Genomic DNA, 18,777 nt, shown 5'->3' on the forward strand with positions numbered 1-18,777 from the left:
GGGGCATGGGAGAGCAAGAAGCAGGCTTCCTGCTGAGCAGGGAGCCCGATGTGGGGCTTGATTCCAGGACCCTGGGACCGTGATGTGAGCCAAAGGCAGATGCTTAACCACTGAGCCAACCAGGTGCTCCATGCTATGGTATTTTTTTAAGTAGATTCCACGCCCAGCATGGAGCCCTACATGGGGCTTGAACTCATGACCCTGAGATCAAGAGTCAGATGCTTAACCAACTGAGCCACCCAGGTGCCCCATTATGATTATTTTCTCAATTTATGCTGTTCTGTATAGTTATTTTTTCAGATACTAAATCAATGTGTACATTCTAGGTTCAACAGAGCACATGTACTTCTATAAAAAATAAGTTTTATTAACAAAATGGGCTCACAGTATAAAATACATATAGATGGTTCATTATACCAAAATTTTTTTTAAATCATCTTTCTTCTTAGGTGTAGCACTGTAGACAAGTAAATGAAACACAAGCAAAGATTTGTTCCTCCCGCCCAAGGCCTATGAAACCATGAAAAAATGAAGACTGCTAAGTCAGTCATTTCTTACCTCCCCTTCCACCCTAAACCTCTTGGAAACTGCATCTGTTCCACTTACATTATTTTTTAGCTTGCTGCCTTACCATCCTGGCCACCCAAGAGAGGCAAAATTGGGAAGAGAATGAGTTCAAGTTTAAAGCAAAAGTTCTTGCCCAAAACAGAGTGGAAATCCAGCCCAGGAGCTTCTGGCTGTAACTGCTGACAATCAGGTCCCTCAAGGGCTACTTCTTTATTCCTTAAGCCAGAGAACACCACCAAGTCACGGCTAGCTTTTTATGCTCTTCTTCAGTTTGTGCCGGCAACCCCAGCAGAGGACTGCAGGATTTCGGTGAAGGAGAAATGGCTTAGATGTTCCTTTTAGAACTTCCTTTTAGAACTTCTGTAGGAATTTGAGAACGAGGTCCCGCAGTCGTACCCTGAGCATCTCATCATTATCACAAATGATATGAGTCGAATCTTCCTCAATCTGGATGAGTGTCTCGGCTTCCTGGAGCAGGACAATATGGCCCTTTGCTGTGTCTTCCACCTTAATATCGCTGAAGCCATGCTGCTCCAAAAGAAGAAGAGAAAGCAGATGACGGGTACTCTGAAAACAACAGGCTGACTGAAAGGCAGAGGATATTGCAGCAACTGATGGTTTTAAGAAAGGATACTTCCTAGGCTTGGCCAAACTGAACATTCTAGAAACTGTCATTTTTGATGCTCCCCAATACAATTCTTCTGACTTGTCATAAGATGTCCTACAGCAACAGAATTAAAAAACAGCTTCGTACACTTTAAAAGAAGCCTCCAAACATGCCAATTCTCATGCAAAACACAACAAAATTTCTGTAATCCGCTTAAGCTTTTGAGTTATCTGAGGAGCACATCCAAGCGCCTGGGTTCAGGAGTCTGGGGTGCTGGGCTATCCATCACCAGCCAAAGGTTCCTGATTAAAAAAAAGCTTCACCCCATCCCAGAAAAATGCCATTCCTAAAAGCAAGATATCAATGGCCTTGTGATCTGGCAAATCCTTCTCAAGGGAGAATGAGACAAGGCAGGACAGCAAATCCTTCTTTAACTACCTTAACGTGAGTTATAGAATTTTCTTACATATCACACATAAAGTTGAGAAGAGGAAAAGGAGAAATAACACTGATTTGCCTGAAAGGGACACAGGATAGGTAAAGAATATGGGCTAGGGAGAATCTCTCCCCTTAGTTCCAGAAAGTTCATGTGCAGGTTGGGGCAGATCCTAAGGGTCAAGTTCTACACGAGCTAGGCAGAACCAAGTGAAGGTGCTTCTGGGAAAGGAAGTTGTTTTAGGCTTTTAAAAAACAGGTCAAGCTGAGTCCTACCAATAGGGGCCGGAGGAGCACAAGGTCGGGAGGAAGCAGTCACTCCCCGCCTCAGGGGCTAGCAGGGCTGTACAACTTGGCCACAGTCTTCCCTTCAGGGGAAAAGTAAACCACTGATGGCTGGCTGCTGATTCGGGGAAGGGCCAGGGTCCTCCCGAGGACCGCCGACTTCTTCCCTCTCTTCCCACCCATCTGGGAGTTGCTGGCCCTGCTCCTCCCTCTCCCAGGGACCTGGACACATGGGTGCCTCTGCCCTCGCCGCCCCCCAGTATAAGCCTCTCGTCTCTTGTGACACGGCCAGCATCCGTGCTGGCGCTCTGATCAGCAAGGGGCTTCTTGAAAAGTAAGTCTCTTAAGGAGCAGACTTAAAAAGTTTCCTTTATCTGGCCTTCCCCACCTCACCCACTGGTCGCATTTAAGTTTCTGAAGGGCTCGCTTGGTCTAATTCCCACAAGAAACAGGGTGTGGTGAGGTAGTCTTCTTGTGGCCTGAGTCTGACAGGAAGGGGCTGGCAGAGAAGAAATGGGGGGACCTACAGGGAAGAAGAGCATGGTCTTCTCCCAACTCTCTGGGACCCTCCCCCGGTTCTGTTTTCTGCCCTGATCCTGACTCAAGCAGATGCTACAGGGACAGCAGCTCAGAAGTGTAGCTGGAGAAAAAAGCAGTGACATGGCATTCCTTGAGGCGAGCGAAGAGTGGGGAGGCCGCGGTGCTGCAGCCGGGGCAGCGCTCACCTTCTCCAGCGTCTGCACAAACTGCTCCACGGGGATTGAGCCGCTCAGCAGGGGCTTCAGCACTTTGCAGTCCGGGATGTCCTCGCTCGCCCGCTTTCTCTTCTTACCGCCGCTGGGCTGGGCCGGCCTGGGTGGAGGCTAGAGCAGGACACCAGGCGGGTCTAGTCAAGCACTGAGAACGCAGAGGCCGGTGTGGGGCCATAGCACGAGCCTGTCTGTCGGTCCCACCCAGGGCCCCACGCCAGCTGGGGCTCTCCCAACATAAGCTAACACCAAGTATCCACACAGCACTGGGACTTTTTTGGCAGAGATCTTCCTTTGATCAAGACTCATTTTTAAGTTTTAAAGGATTCACTTCAGTATTTTTCAAGTAAATTCTTCAAATGAGAAACTGTGTTGGCAGCTGCTGGGGTAGCAGTAGCGTGGTGGCCCAGGCCAACCATCGTGGGGGATTAACCCAGAATGATGGGGTAAAAGGTCAGAGAAACTGCCTACAGAGCGGCGGTAACCGAGTCGGGTGAGGATGATGTGGGAAGGTGAGAAATGCTCACGGCAAGGAGCTCGCATGTTTTATGTGGCAGCACAGTCCAAGTCTGAAAGGAGTCTTTCTCGAGAAGAGGGGTGAGGACAAGGGCTCACAGAGCCATGCCATGAGGCAGTAAACACACGGTGAACTGGGGCACGAGGTGCCGGGGACAAGGCCCTGTGGCCTGTGGCTCACAGGTGCCCAGCTGCTGCCTGCTTCTTCAGGCGTGTTCTGTAGGGAGGGCTCCCCTGGGGGTGGGTTTCCCTCCCGCTCTGGGGGCTCCCCCCGCCCTCACTCTGCGGGTCTAGCAAAGGCACCCACAGGTGCGCTGAGGATGCAGTGCGGCCCCAGCTCCATGAATAATAGCTGCTCTTCCCACTTCTCTCTCTGAGGCATGTGGCCAGAGAGATAAGTAGGGAAGGATTTATATCAATGTCCTCTCTGTTTCAATCCAATCCATTAAGAGTCTGGTCTCTGACTTGTGCTGGTGGGAGTGCTAGGACCACTGATGGGGGCGGCCTGGGGGGTTCCTCGTCTTCACAAGCCCCAGTGGCAACTCAGGGGTGCAAGCCCAGCCCACCTACCCCCATACCTGAAGGACGTGCTTGTTATCTTTCGTGTGCAGCACAGCCGAGACGGTCGCCAAGGAAATGCCAGGTTTAATCTCCATGGGCACCAGCGCATCTGCGAGCTGGAAGCAAACGGGTGTCAGCTGGGCTCCCCTACATGTGTGGGAGGAGGTGCTGCAGCTGCACCATCCCAAGTCAGGACCGGGAGGCCACATTGAGCTCACGGATGGCCGGTGATGGCATGGCCAGCTTTCCACAGCCACCAGCTCGCTCACAGCGCCGCACCCCTGCCAGCCTGGAGGGAAGGGTGCAGCGTATGGCGCAGGGAAGCTGAGTCTTTGTGACCGCCATTCCTCACTTTTTTTTCCCCCTCACTTTCTTTTATCTTTTGTTTATATCATTGCAGTTTAAAATAACACATAATTTTAAGGAAGTAAGAAGGTAAAAAAACTTAAAAATATTTACCTTCAATCAAAAATATATCACATACACAAATAATACATCGATCACAAGAAAGAATGGAGGTAAGAGAAACAGAGAGAAGGGGGTGGCGGTGGCGGGTAAACCGGGCTGAGAAGAGGAGGAGAATGAGCTTGAGCCTGTCTGGGGTGCTCTTCCTGGCGGTGGCCCACAACTCTCAGCAGGCACCTCATGTAAGCCTGTGCCGTCACACACTGGGACCCCAGGGTGCTGACCCTTCTGCTTTGCCCTCTTGTTATTAGTCAACCCCCAAATTACACACTGCCAGCATCCTGCCACGGGCTCATCACCTGAACCGCCACAACCCACCTTTTAGGTGGCTTCCAGACCACTCCTGACAAGAGTAGGATCTCTTGGAAACTGCTAAGGGCTTCTTCTTACTCTGAATACCTAACAGGTGCTGACTTTCCACACTGGCCTCTGTTTCAAATGAGAAACCAGTAGGTGACTAGTGAGGCAGGAAGGAAAGGGACAGCAGCATTTGGACTGAGTGAGCTAATTCCTGGAAAGCTGGCTTCTCCCAAAGTGGAACACCCAGCCTTTACCTAGGGGGCCATCTCTTTCCCTACCATCTGAGCCTGACGCTCTGGAGCTCCCCGACTCCACTACCGGCAGCGATGTGTGATCCCGTGAGAAGCCCTCGCTCCCGGGTTTAGTTGACTATTGCTCTGACACATGTAGACCCTGAGCTGTCCAAGACTCCTTTATGTAAAAACAAAAGTGAATAAATATGCAAAATGTCATTTACGTAAATATGAAGATCAATATCCCGTGGACAGAGGAAGCCACTTAGGATATTTAAAAGGAATGAGAACTGCTTCATGAAATAAGGAAACACACACGGCAGGAGTGTGAAATGCTCCCCCCGGGGCAACCCATGTCTGCTCAGGGTTCCTGACAATGCTCGTCCGTACACAGCCTTTTCCTTCCTACAGCGCACTTACTCCCCCCACAGGTCAGGCTGCCTGGTGGCACTCGTCTGGGAGGTTTGGGGATGGCATTGTGGGAACCGTGGCAACCCCGTGAGCAAAATCTAAGACTCTGTTGTGCCATGAGGGACGTCTGCCCGGAGCCCACAACAACCACCCCTCAGTTCACACATGTCTGCGAGCTGGAGACGTGTCCCTTGCCGCCAGAGACCAGAGTTTTCCCACCAGCATGCATCCACGAGGGCTGGCACATCAGGTCTCCCATCCTGCACTTACAGGGACGACAGAGGAGGATTAGAAGGAAGCTGCAGAGGACACACTGTCATTTGGGGTGGAAATAAGCATCCTTTAGTAGTAGCGAAACCTGAAGAATGGTGAGACTTTTAACCCCTGTATCTCATGCAGGCCTCTCCCGGCAAAACTCAGTGATGCTTTTAGCTCTCTATATTCCACACATGGACAAGGATTTCTGTAAACGGATGGTTCTGATTTATACTACATGCCGGTACTGTGTGTACTATAGCATGATTTATACTACAGAAAGGGCAGAAATCACCACTGCCCACTCCTGAAGGCACAGTTATGATGTACTTGTAATGTAAACAGCAGTTACTTCACTACCCAAAAAATGAGAAGGCTCTGAAGATCCCAGAGATTCCTGAGAAGGCTCCGTTCCCAGGTCCTCACTTAAAGGATCTGCATTCTTTGGCCAGAAGACAGCCACTTCTGGGACAGTCCTCTTTCTGAGACTCACGTGGAAAGCCTGGGTTCGACCATGAGAGAGAACAGCTCACCTCCGGCATGATTTCGATCTTCTCGTAGCGACGCTTGAAAGGCAAGGCGAGGACCTCGGCCCGCCGGTATGACATGGCGGGCGGCTGGCAGTCGATCATCAGGTCCATCCGGTGGGACTGCGCGGGTGGTGGCTGTGTGTACTGCTCGGGGCACACCACGTGGAGCGGCTGGAACCCAGGGGATGGGGCGGGGTGAGGCCTCGAGCACGCACGCTCAGCCTCACCACTTTCGGGCCATCTGACCTCTCTCTCCTCCTCTCAAACCCGAGTAATGGGAAGCAGGAGAGGTGAATGCAGTGCGGGGAAAGAATAAAAATTTCAAGGCAAAGCCCTCAACTGCTAGCCACGTGGACTAGTGGGGATCTCCTGCCTCTATTTGCATTTGTTTTTGATTCTTTTTAAGTCACTTTGACAGTGACTTCCAGGGGTCTGCTCTCAGCTGGTCCTTAAGCCCCTGGAGGGCATAGTCTTCTCATCACACCTACCATCACTGACTGGTGGGGACAGCTGGAGGCCAGTGGGCAGGAACTGCTGACTGTCGTGCTCGTCTGGCGTTCTGGGGTTGGACCTTTTTCCAGTCTCGGCAGGTCTGCTCTTTTTTTGCAGTGGGCACTGCTCTGGTCACATTCTCAATTGTGTAGGACAGACTGACTCAGAGCTTGTTTATAAAATGTCCCTCTTTGTTATTCTGAGAGACAGAAGTAGTAAACCAGCGTCTACTTGGGACAAATACCACACAACTGAAAACTGATCCCAGGGGCCCTGAGTTATTGTACTGCCACTGCTTTTACTGAAGAGCCTGGAACTCACCTCCAGTTCCTGGAGGGAGGCCTTCCAGCAGGCCCACCAGATGCATTCAAAGGAGCGCTTGTTCTGTTGGGCTCAGACTTGTCCTCTTCCTGACCTGGGTGGTATCCTGTAACTCCTCTCAGAGCCACCTGACTGCAAGGTCCCAGCCTGAGGCCTCCAGCCAGCTTTCCCCCTCCCACAGTGGAGATCAGGTGGCCTCCTGTCCCCACTGTCCTGTGCTGCCAGGGCTGCACGAGCACAGAGCACGGCACTGCTGTAGGGAACAGTTAGTGATGAAAACAATAGGCTCTTAACCATGTCTGCCCATATGCCAATATGTACACGGTGGGGGAGCGAATTGCCAAACTCGCCCTAGCTCATCTACTGCTCGAATCATGTCTAGAGAAAGCCCATCTTCCCTCCTGTGGGGCCAGCAAGTGAGCCATCACCGTCAGCCATGTTCTCTGCATTCCTGAGGCTCCTGAGTTTCCCATTACTCACTAGCCTTCCTCAGAGTTCTGTGTTACTGCCTCCCATCCTGAGGTCAAAAACTCTCGGAGGAGAAAAGCACACTTCTGACCTGAGATGTGCCAAGGCCCCATGGTGCTCATTTGAGCTCCCAAAGCAATGGGGAATGAGAACTCTTCCTCTGGCCTCGCTCCTGGGCCATTCCCAAGCAGCCTCCCCGTGCCCACTCTCAGACGTGCTGTCCAGTGGGGTGACTTCTATTCCCCACTCTCCCTCTCCATTCTCCCGCTGTGCAGATGGCCTTCCTTTCACCCACCCCTTTACCCAAGTACTTCTGGCTTTCTATGGCAGAAAGTGCAAAAGGAAAAAAATAAACAAATGCAACAGAAACCAAACCAAAAGAAACCTCTCATTAAAAAAGCAGAGTAGGGGCACCTGGGTGGCTCAGTGGGTTAAGCCTCTGCCTTTAGCTCAGGTCATGATCTCAGGCTTCTGGGATCGAGCCCCGCATCGGGCTCTCTGCTCAGCAGGGGGCCTGCTTCCTCCTCTCTCTCTCTCTCTCTGCCTACTTGTGATCTCTGTCAAATAAAATCTTTAAAAAAAAAAAAAAAGAGGGGCACCTGGGTGGCTCAGTGGTTAAAGCCTCTACCTTCGGCTCATGTCATGATCCCAGGGTCCTGGGATTGAGCCCCGCTTTGGGCTCTCTGCTTGGCAGGGAGCCTGCTTCCTCCTCTCTCTCTCTGCCTACTTGTGATCTCTGTCTGTCAAATAAATAAATAAAATCTTAAAAAAAAAAAAAAAAAAGGCACAGTAACTCTGTGTGTGCTGCTCATCTACATGTGGCCCAGGGCCCAGCCCAGGTTTCAGCTAAACTGTCTTTTGGCTCAATGAGTAGTTTTCCAGAATAACTTTTCTGGTGGGAGAGGGGGAAATTTGCTTTTAACCAGACACAGATGGTCCTCATCAAAAATAATAGAATGTTTATGCTTTCTTTCCCTTCCACTTTTGAATTCTTTAGAACAGAAAGGACTTTCCAGGTGTCAAGCTCAGTACTGTGAAGGGTAACTAAGGCGCATGAGTCAGCATGCTGTGGACACACGGGAAGTAAGAGAGGAGAGAAATGCAGCCGGCCCTCTGCCCACAGCCCGCGAACACCCCAGCAGTGACAGGGCTGTGGAGACACTGCACTTCCCTTCCTTACCTGGACTTCTTTAAGCAGCTTGGACACCTGGATGAAGTTCAGCCGTGTATCAATGGGGCAGTAAATGCATTTCATGGCCAAGGGCTGGTAGGGAGCCAGTGCTTCCAGGTAGGAGAAATCAGGTTCTAATGAGAGCACAAGAACCAAAATTTGAGATGCACGCAACGGAGCTGCTGCCAAGTGAGGAGGCGGCTGGTGTGGTCAAGGGTGAGCAGATGGCTGCACCGGTGGGAGGGTGAGGCAGTGTATGTGTCCGAGGCTCGGGGGACCAGATTCCTTATCACTGGGGAGGAGGAATCTATAAATAAGGGCAAGGAGAGGCCAGAGTGAATAGTACAGAGTAGATGTGGGATTGGAGGTATGGGTGTGAGCTCAAGGTTTCAACATGGAGAGACCGAGGAGATAAACAAGGGTTAAATAAGTAAATGGGGGAGGAAGAAAACCCCTTTACGGAAGAATGCCAAATAAATGTAACAGGAACAGTAAAGGTTAAAAAAAAAATCATCATTTGGCAACCATCACAGTAATAATTTTTTCTGACTAGGATCATCAATAGATGCTAAAAAAATTAGAGAGAAGATTGGGGAAGTCCCTCCCCCAGCTCCCCAAGATAATTATTACATATAAAACACTGACCTCACAGTGGTGAAATCTGGTGCAGGCCACTCGAATTGAGTGCTCAGAGTTAACACGCAGGTATGAGACAAACCACACACTACCTACTTGAGAGGATGCCGCAAGAAGAAAAGAAAAGGACCCTGGTTCCATGTCACCAGACGCTTCTGCTGCCGCTGCTGTGCTCCCATCAGCAAAGCCAGTGACAGCATGACTGGGAACCACATCTGCCCTAATGGCCTGTCTGTTCCCTCCAGCAGCATTCCCCGCAGGCTGCTTGGAGGGACGGTCTACCCACTCAAGGAGGCCGACCACCCTGAGCCAGAAGAACTGGCACATTTCTGGTGTGAAAAATAATACTAAGATTCCCAACAGCCTGTGGCCCCACGAGGACATCACTTCTTACAGCCTTCAGGCTTACACTCACCACTGTCCCACTAATTTATCCAGTGCATTTGGGAAAACTGATGGAACTTCCAGATTTTTAAATTACTCCCCCTCCAGTGGCTCCTTTTTCCCCAAGAAGAATACCCCCAAAGGAGGCAAGCATCTGGGAGAGATGACAGACACCTTTTTGACGTGGACTAAGTAAGCTTCAACTGTGTAATAGCTGTAATATGACCTGAAACAGTGGTCTGAGACGCTTCTCTGACACTACCTAACCTCACAAATGACCTAACTCCTGTTCTGAAAGCCCCTCAAAACCTGCTGGGATTTAAATTCATTATCCAGGATGGTTATGGACCATCACACAGCCTCTCATTTCTTCCTAACTGGCTAAAGGAAAACGTCTACCATAGACATTGTAGATGTCTACCAAACATCCACAATCCTCTAACTGCGCCTATGTAAACATTGACCAACTACTGCATCAGGGTTAACAACTCCTCAAAAAGAATAGGAGACACCACCTTTGGTCCTACTACAGACAAAGCTCTCCAGATCACCTCCTGCTTAGCAAAACTTGGCAACAGTGAGGTTCTGGGAACCGTGAATCAAGTCTTGTGGCCTGACTTCCTCTTGGCCAAAGGGGGCCTGGGAAAGAGAGAAGCAGCCCCAGCAATCTGGGCACCTTCTGTTAGGCCTCGGTGTTAGCCAGAGCCAGCCTGTCACTCATGGGTAGGCCACGGTGCTCTCCTGTTGGACACACACAATTTCACAGAACACTAACACCAGACATGACCACTCGGTGACCACAATGGATCAAAACAAAAAACAAGAACCCCTCTGTAATCATGCCTGAACACAAAACCACAACACTGTTCACACCACAAAATGAGCAAACATTACCCTCTCCTAGCTCCATTCTTCTTGCCTTCTAGATAAGAATTATTAAGATACTCAGTAATATAACCACTCCTGTTTCTTGACAACAGCTAATCCAGCGCAATGCCCCACTGCCATGAACCCACCTCAAAATCACCCAACATAAGCCCAAATCCATTAAGTTCAACATATTCTGAGATGCCTTCTACTTCCCCATGGTTTGTGCATCCTTACCACTTGCAACCGAGTCAGTAAGCCAACTCTGTCTGACTACTGCTGTGGTGGAGGCCTCTGACACTCTCACCAACAGGCTGAACACAGGGAAGGGCCCCGGGTCCCTGGTCCTGAAGCTTTGGGGATGGAGTAGGTTCTTTTCCATCATTCAAGTCTTAAAAGCAATGAGAAAGAAGTCAACTGATAACTTTCTCAAAAGCTTTTATGTGCCAGACACTGTATGAAGTGTCTTTTTAAACATTACACTAAATGCACAGAGATACTCAAGGAAGGAGCCAGCAATTAACCCCATTTGGTAACGAAGAAGAATGAGGCTCAGAGACATGGGTAACTTGGCTTAAGTTACAGTCCTTCGGACCAGATTTGGATCAAGGTTTTTTACTTCACTGCCCATAAGATTTCTGACTGAAGACCTAAAATTGATAAGATAATGTAGTGATTAAGGTAAAACCCCTGCCTGACCTCATGAAAGGATCTGCTCTACTCTGAGGGGTTTGTCTCCAGAAGGAAAACTGGAAGCCAGAGAAAACTGTAGCCAAAGGTGAAAGACCCAATTCAGGGAATAATTCCTAAAGGGTAAAACAAAAGTGGTTCCTAGAATTACTGCCATTCTTGAAACAGCACACAGAATCATTGCAAAAGCAGTTCATGAGGAATCTGCCTCCGGGCAAAAATCTCTCAAAACCGCTATGAAAGCTTTGCCCGGTAGTTTCCTCACAGTCCATCTTGCTCTATTCTTACTCTTTCCCCATGGTTTCTTCACCCTTTGGTATTTACGACAGATGTGTTGTTCATATTTTGGTCTGACTGTAAAATTCATCCCTTGGTCTCCACCTGGTTGGTGCTCTGAGTGACGGTCTCAGTGGAAAGGGCAAGGTTTTGTTTGTTTACCTGTAAATATGACAGTGTTGAGACTAGATTTCCCCCAGAGCTCCATGAAGTGGACTACGTCCCCAAACCGGAGGGAGGGGTGCCCAGTGAACACCACACATGGCTGGCGGAAATCGCTGCTGAAGTCTCCGTGGAGGCTGGGGTAGTGCTTCAACTTGTTGGTTTGAATGAGCTGCAAGATGCACAGAGAAGCACATGAAGAGACGTTAGCCTGTGCAGCCGGAGGGAAGAACCACACAGCATGCGAGAGGGAGAAGGAAATTAAAAATACACACGATCTGGTTAATATTTGCTGAAAACAGAGATTTTCTATCTACAAGGTGACTTTCTGGACAGATGAGACTTTCTGGTACGTCTTAACATACTCAGGGGATACTTTTGTTCAGGCTGTTAAGGCCTGATGTAGTCTAAGTCCTCCTTTAGAGCTTCCTGACACCGCGAGCCCTGGCCCCAGAAGTTCCCAGTATTATTTGAAGTACAAATAACTTTCCCAAAACATGTGGATCACCAAGTTCTGTCAACAATAAACATCTCACACAAGAAAAATTATTTACCCACAAAGGACCACCTCTTGCGAAGTTACAGCTGTAAAGTTACTGCAGCAACTTAATAAAGACAAAGGCCAAATTGGCTTTCAGAAATTTAGAAGATATGACATGCTTATGACACAGAGAGCTGTGGTAAGTGGGGCCATGCCCAGCCTCAAACTTGTCTTAAAAGTGTATGTTCTGAACCAAAAAAATCTCCCTTCCAGCACAATACCTGGCACTATTCTCCCAAAGTCATGCCCAACCCAAGGCAACACCACAGACCGTTACAGCCACAGATGGCATCTTGTGACATGGCTCAGGAGCTCTTCCTTCTGCCCCGGCCCTGCCCCCATGCCCACCATTCTGGCAATGAAAGGCCAGATGGCAAACATCCAGACTTCAGAGGCCCTAAATACCAGCTAGGGCGAAGGGAATATTGCTCTGAGATATTGTCTAATGGATAAAGAAATGGTCTGTGATACAACTTAATCCTGAAGCAAGCCACAATGCATAAGAGGGGAGCCCAGTCAACAACCCCAACTCCATCTGAAGTCGTCCCAATACTGATGGGTGGCCACAATGGGACAATCCCCAAATGGAAGCCAAATTCTCTTCACGTTAAAGATTTAACCTTTAATTCAGAGAGACTGCTTTTACTGGTAGCACTTGCAACACTACCCCAGAGATCCTAATCAGGCATCCAAGGTTGGATAGGTTATACATAGCAAAGATGGAGCAAATGCTGAATTCCCACCTTCTTTCCAAGTTGTATGTGAGTAAACTGACATTCTTTTTATAACCGATTTATAGCCAAAATTATTCCCTGTCCCAGTTAAATAAGGGTAAGCGATGTCTAAAAGACTAAGCCTACTGTATCCATTGCTGTCAAGGAGATGAATGGGATTCTAAGAATAGCAGTGGGTCTTGGCACATATCTTAAATCATTTTTTAGTCATTACCTACAGTTCCTGAAGTTCTTTCTTCTGATCAATGCATAGGAACTAAGATAAATTCATCTCTCTCTCTCTCTCTTTTTTTTGCCAACTGATCTACCTTTCCAGCTGACTTGCTACATTTGACCATCCAGAATTACCTCTGCACTTCTTTAATGTCTAAACCGTACAGGCGACGAAACCACAAGGGAGGAATTCTATAATTTTTTTTTTTTTTTTATCAGTACTAAGAGCAGCACTGCATGGGGGCATGGCCATTGGTCACAGTACCCAGAGTCAACTCCATCACGCCCTAATGTTGGCAAGTGCATTTCAGGAACCCTGTTCACGCCACTATGGTCTTTTCATAACTGTAATGGGACAAAGATCATCTGTGATATATGTGGGTATGAATGTATAGCAACACTCTTAGAAAACAAAGAAAGGCTAATTGTTGACAGGAGGGGAGAAAAACAGACTTTCAGTGGGGAAGTCTGCCACAAAATATGTTTTGACACACTTAATTTTCTGACATTACATATTTCTAGCCTGAATTTCACTGTGGTAATGGCAGAGCCTACAGATACCTTGGCTCCTATAACAGAGTGTGTGGACTTAAAAAAGAATTTTTCAGAATTTTCCATGTAAGATTCTGGTTCGTTAAAGTCCTCTGGAGTAGGAATAAGTAAGAATAGTGCAAGTTGTTAAGTTTAAAATAGCTAGCAGGATATTCATTGCAATTTTCTGAGAAATCCCCCTTTGTCCTTTTCCAATTACTATCTACCTCCAGGGTAACCACTGTGCTGGCTTCTGAAACCACAGATGAGTTTTCTGTGTTTTTGAACTTATATATAAAGAAAATCACATGGTGCCTACTCTCTTATGTCTGACTTACTTCACTCCGTGTCTGTGAACTCTGTATACATGACTGCGTGTATTGGGAGTTTGTTCATTCTTATTGGGGTAAGACAGTAGACTGTGGGAACATGCCACAAAATCCACCAGACTTGGGTGTATTTCTGAACTACGCCTAAGAGAGCTCTCAAGACTTCTGTGCATCTTTTGGTGACACACCTACGTATTTCTCTTTGGTTTATACATTAGGACTCAAACTGCTGAGGCAGAGAGTACATTATGTGTTCAGCTTTAGCAGATAACTGCCAGTTTCCTAAAGTGGTTATACCAATTTAAACAACCTTTTAAAAAACATAACAAAAAACTGGGCGTAACTCTTTTGTCAGACAGTTAAGAGAATGGTTAAGTGTATAACAGAATGCCCATATGATGTACCTCTGGGATACGAGGCAGCAATAATTACAACATGAGGCACACAGAAAATGTCCAAGATACACTATTTGGTGAAAAACATAATGAAAACAAAACTGGGTACGAACTTATATAAAAACACTCAACTGTTCTGAGAGAAAGGTATAATTTTTCCATTTTTAAGAAACTGAGGTATAACAGACATATAATGTTGTATTAGTTTCAGCTGTACAGCATTTGATCTATCGTTAAAAAATCACCACAGTAAGCCTAGTTAAAGCCCATCACCATGTGTGGTTACAGACTTTTTTTCCTGTGATGAGACCTTCTAATATCTGCTCCCTTAGCAACATTTAGACATGGACCACAGTACTGCTCGCTGCAGTCATACTATATGCTACATCCTATGGCTTATAAGTGGAAGTTTGTTCCTTCTGACCCTTTATTTTCCAAAAACTTAAAATGTTATTATTTTCATCATTAAAGCATAACTAACTGGAAAGAAGACTGACAATAAATAAATCTGTCATTATGCAAAAAGGTTAACAGTAGATGTTAGATCAAATTCCTCACCCGGACAAAAGAACAGAGGTAGTTATGAACTGCAGACACATACTGGTACTATAATGTGTTAATGAGAAGAGAAAGTAGCGAATCTTGAGTTAGAGTACTTCTCTGTCGTCTTAAATGGGAAACAAAGGGCTATATGAGTTTCTGTTAAGGATTTTAAAATTTTTATTTTGAGATATATATAAAAAGAGGGAGACAGAGGGGAAGAGAGAGGGAGAGAGAGCATCTTAAGCACGCTTCATGCCCAGCATGGAACCCAAAGAGAGGTCTCATGACCAGAGCTGAAATTAAGAGTTGGACATTTAATTAATTGACTGAGGCACTCAGGTGCCCCAGGATTTTTTAAAACCTCTTGACCTCCTATCTCCATCTCGAACTATTTATCTACAGTTTTTCTTGCTCTGACCCAATAATGCCATTTTCTTACCTCTGCATGAGGAAAAGGTGGTTCCGGGAGATACACCTTAGTCTGTTTGTTGTGACAAAGCCTTTTGAAGAGGAAAAGCAAAAGAGCCTGTTAGGTAAGGGCGCCCAGGGCATCTGTTGCCACCTAGTGGTAGCAGTGCAAACACTAAATACTAAAGGTTATTTAAAATCTTCCTGCTTACCAATCTCACTGTGACTAAGTCAGCGTTTACAGAGTATTCAGAACATAAATGTCTTGTGTGCATTTTTAAAAGATTTTATTTATTTATTTGACAGACAGAGATCACAAGTAGACAGAGAGGCAGGCAGAGAGAGAGGAGGAGGCAGACCCCCTGTTGAGCAGAGCCTGATGAGGGCTCGATCCCAGGACCCTGGGATCATGACCTGAGCTGAAGGCAGAGGCTTTAACCCACTGAGCCATCCAGATGCCCCTTGTGAGCATTTTTTAACTGTTAAAATTCCTCAATACATTTTTGCCTTAAAAAGTAAGCTTGTCATTTTGCAATAGTTTTAGATTTACACAGAAAAGTTGCAAAGACAGTCCAGACTTCCCTTGTGCCCTGTACCCAGTGTCCCCTTCATGTTAACATCTTACATAACCACGATCCAATTGGGGAATGAAAAAATTAATATTAGTGCATTACAACCAACTACATTCCAATTTTGTCTGGATTTTACCAGTTTTTCCACTAATGTCCTTTTCCCGTTCCAGGATCCAATTCAAAGACTGCTATTGCACTTGTGATCGCTTTTGAGGACAAAGTGACAGACTTTTATTCAGACATACAACTTGTCGTTTTGCACACCCACTAAGCAGCACTGGTAACTCAAACTGGAGAGCAATGCAGTATCTCAGCTCTGAAGACACTGTGAATGTTTTAGGTACTATGCTCTTTCTTGGCCAGATCTGACATTTAAAATATGGAAATGTCTGAAAAAAGCAACTGTAGCAAAAATTAGCAACTGATAACTTAAGAGCCATGGGTGTTCTATAGGTTTGGCATTTTTAAATGTTACAAAAAAATATATGTAGTGATGTATGTTTGTTAGTGCCCATTTGTCAGAATTCTACTAAAACAGTAGTATTAAAGTATTTCAACAGTTCTAACGGATATGACTTTTAGGGGGTAGTTTAGGACTTCAAGGTTTGGGTTTTATACTGACTTCATTAATACAATTTATTATTTAATTTTTCTTACACTTCCCTTTCTTTAATTTTGATTAAAAAAATCACTTTATATCTTTTTTGGAGGAAGATACTTGTGGAGGGTTACTTTATATTATATAGTTCTAAGCAGGAAGATAAAGCTCTTAAACTCAGGAAGAGAGACAAATATAAGATCTTTAATTAAGATTTCCTAGATTGTTGCAATGGATATTATGCTGCATTAGTTAGCATCAATATAGAAAACCAAAGTATTTCTGTCAAAAACAAAAAAGAAATGAATCAAAAACAGAAACCTAAATGCCTGTGGTATCCTGGACTAGATCCTGGGACAGAAAACAGACATTAGTGGAAAAACTGGTACAATGTGAATAAAGACTGGAGTTCACCTAATAATAATATGCTAATGTCCACTTCTTAGTTTTGGCATGTGTAAATGGCTGCATAAGATGTTAATATTAGCAGAAGCTAAGTAGAAGGTATACAGGAGTTCTCTGCACTCTCTCTGCAACTTTTCTGTAACCTCAAAATATTCCAAAGTCACAACTTTATTATTTAAAAAACAAAGACCTTAAAATCCAAAGTGCCAAGATGGGAAAAAAAATGTCTGCAGAAATATAACAAAAGAGCAGAGTTTAGATAAACTGGTAAGAGAAGTATAACACCTCTAAATATGTAAAAAAAGGGACAATTTACAGAAGCCAAAAACCCTTCTGGAAAGCCATTTAGATCTGTATAACGAACATTAAAACACATTTATAATCTTTGTTCCAGTAATTTCACATTTAGTAACTGACTTAAGCAGAAGATGCAGTCATTTATACATAAAAATGATATTAACTGAAGATTTATTACTAAAAGGAAAAAACTGGGCAAAGCCTGTCTGTCCAATAGTAAGACAACAGTTAAGAAAATCATACAATAGGGGCACCTGGGTGGTTCAGTGGGTTAAGCCGCTGCCTTCGGCTCAGGTCATGATCTCGCGTCCTGGGATCGAATCCCGCATCGGGCTCTCCGCTCAGCAGGGAGCCTGCTTCCTCCTCTCTCTCTCTCTCTGCCTGCCTCTCTGCCTACTTGTGATCTCTCTCTGTCAAATAAATAAATAAAATCTTAAAAAAAAAAAGAAAATCATACAATATACAAATAAGGTACAAATGATATAATAATGCAGTCATGTAAAAACTATGTTCTTGAACATTTTATTTTTTATTTTATTTTTTTTTTAGATTTTAATATTTTATTTGACAGAGATCACAAGGAGGTGGAGAGGCAGGCAGAGAGAGAGAGAGAGGAGGAAGCAGGCTCCCCACTGAGCAGAGAGCCCTATGTGGGGTTTGATCCCAGGACCCCGGGAGCATGACCTGAGCTGAAGGCAGAGGCTTAACCCACTGGGCCACCCAGGTGCCCCTCGAACATTTTATAATGCTCAAATATCATATTGGAATTTTTAAAAGCAGGATCCAAAATTAAATAATCAGCATGGCCCCCGTATAGAAAGAAAAAAAATATCCATCAAACTGCCAACAGTAATATTACTTCTGGAGTGGGCTTATGGGTTCAGTTTTTTTCCTCTGTAACCCATATTGTTTTCTATAGTAAATGTATTTACACATGTATTAGAAACGAACAAATAAAAAGACCTAGAAACACTAAAACCACCTACATTAATTCTCATGGTCCTGCCTTCTCTCCCATTAGATATTTTGACAAGAACAGCACACAGTGGGGGAGGGGAAGCCTGGGGAAGCACACCAGCCCCTGGGCCTCGCAGGGCTGGCCCTGGAGTTTTTAATTAAAGATCTGGATGAGGAAATTAGTATATGCTGACTAACTGAACAAGTGATACTTAGGGTGGACTGCTAATTATTCAAGATTAACTTCCTATGTTGGGGGAGAAAAGGATAAAATTCCATAGGTACCAATAAAAACGACAGTCCTAAGGACAAACATGAATAACACACACAGGGAATAGAGAAGCTTGTCTGAATAGAGTGAAAGAAAAAAGGACCCTAACTACAACTAAAAGGGGAGGGGAAAAAAATGCCTTTTTAAAAGGTGGAGGGGGGGAGGCAGTACATGGAACAAGTTATGACAGAATGACATACAAATTCCTTTTTCATGAGGAACTCAGTAGAATACTGTGTCTACTAGGCTCCCACAGAACATTGGATTAAATACACCGGAGTATGTGTCATACCCCATCTAGAAACTCCACTCTAAGGTACTGTTCGGTTGACTGTGAAAGTTAATGTATTTTCCCCATCCCTCCTTTTTTTGGCCAGGTGAGTTAGATTCAGACGTGCATCTAAATAATTCAGGTAGGGTTCACTAATTTCATCCTGTACAATCATTTACCCACCTTAGGACTAAATCAAATAATTTCCTACTGTAGTAAAACTTAATTTTGTCAAATATCAAGCTACTGAAATGAAAAAAAATCCAGCCTTTCTTGTAAGATCTGGTGTTGTAAATTCCAGACAACATAAGCTTGGGCTTTTTTTGAGCTT

At 45.6% G+C, this 18,777-nt stretch overlaps 1 protein-coding gene across 2 annotated transcripts in view; it reads right to left on the bottom strand.

The window, feature by feature from the left end:
* Positions 1 to 246: 246 nt before the first annotated feature.
* Positions 247 to 18,777, bottom strand: part of INTS9 (integrator complex subunit 9) — a 105,269-nt gene continuing 86,738 nt past the window's right edge. Inside the window, exons 11-17 of one of the 2 annotated variants that reach the window (XM_044225026.1) lie at positions 15,107 to 15,167; positions 11,382 to 11,553; positions 8,376 to 8,500; positions 5,918 to 6,085; positions 3,738 to 3,836; positions 2,620 to 2,757; positions 247 to 1,095 (exon numbers count right to left, since the gene is read on the bottom strand). In XM_044225026.1, coding sequence (XP_044080961.1) covers positions 919 to 1,095; positions 2,620 to 2,757; positions 3,738 to 3,836; positions 5,918 to 6,085; positions 8,376 to 8,500; positions 11,382 to 11,553; positions 15,107 to 15,167 — 940 coding nt within the window. In that variant the 3' untranslated portion in view covers positions 247 to 918. The remainder of the gene's footprint in view (positions 1,096 to 2,619; positions 2,758 to 3,737; positions 3,837 to 5,917; positions 6,086 to 8,375; positions 8,501 to 11,381; positions 11,554 to 15,106; positions 15,168 to 18,777) is intronic. The other variant, XM_044225027.1, reaches the window with a different exon arrangement.

This window comes from Neovison vison, chromosome 11 (assembly GCF_020171115.1).
Source record: "Neovison vison isolate M4711 chromosome 11, ASM_NN_V1, whole genome shotgun sequence".
NCBI classification, from domain to species: Eukaryota; Metazoa; Chordata; class Mammalia; order Carnivora; family Mustelidae; genus Neogale; species Neogale vison.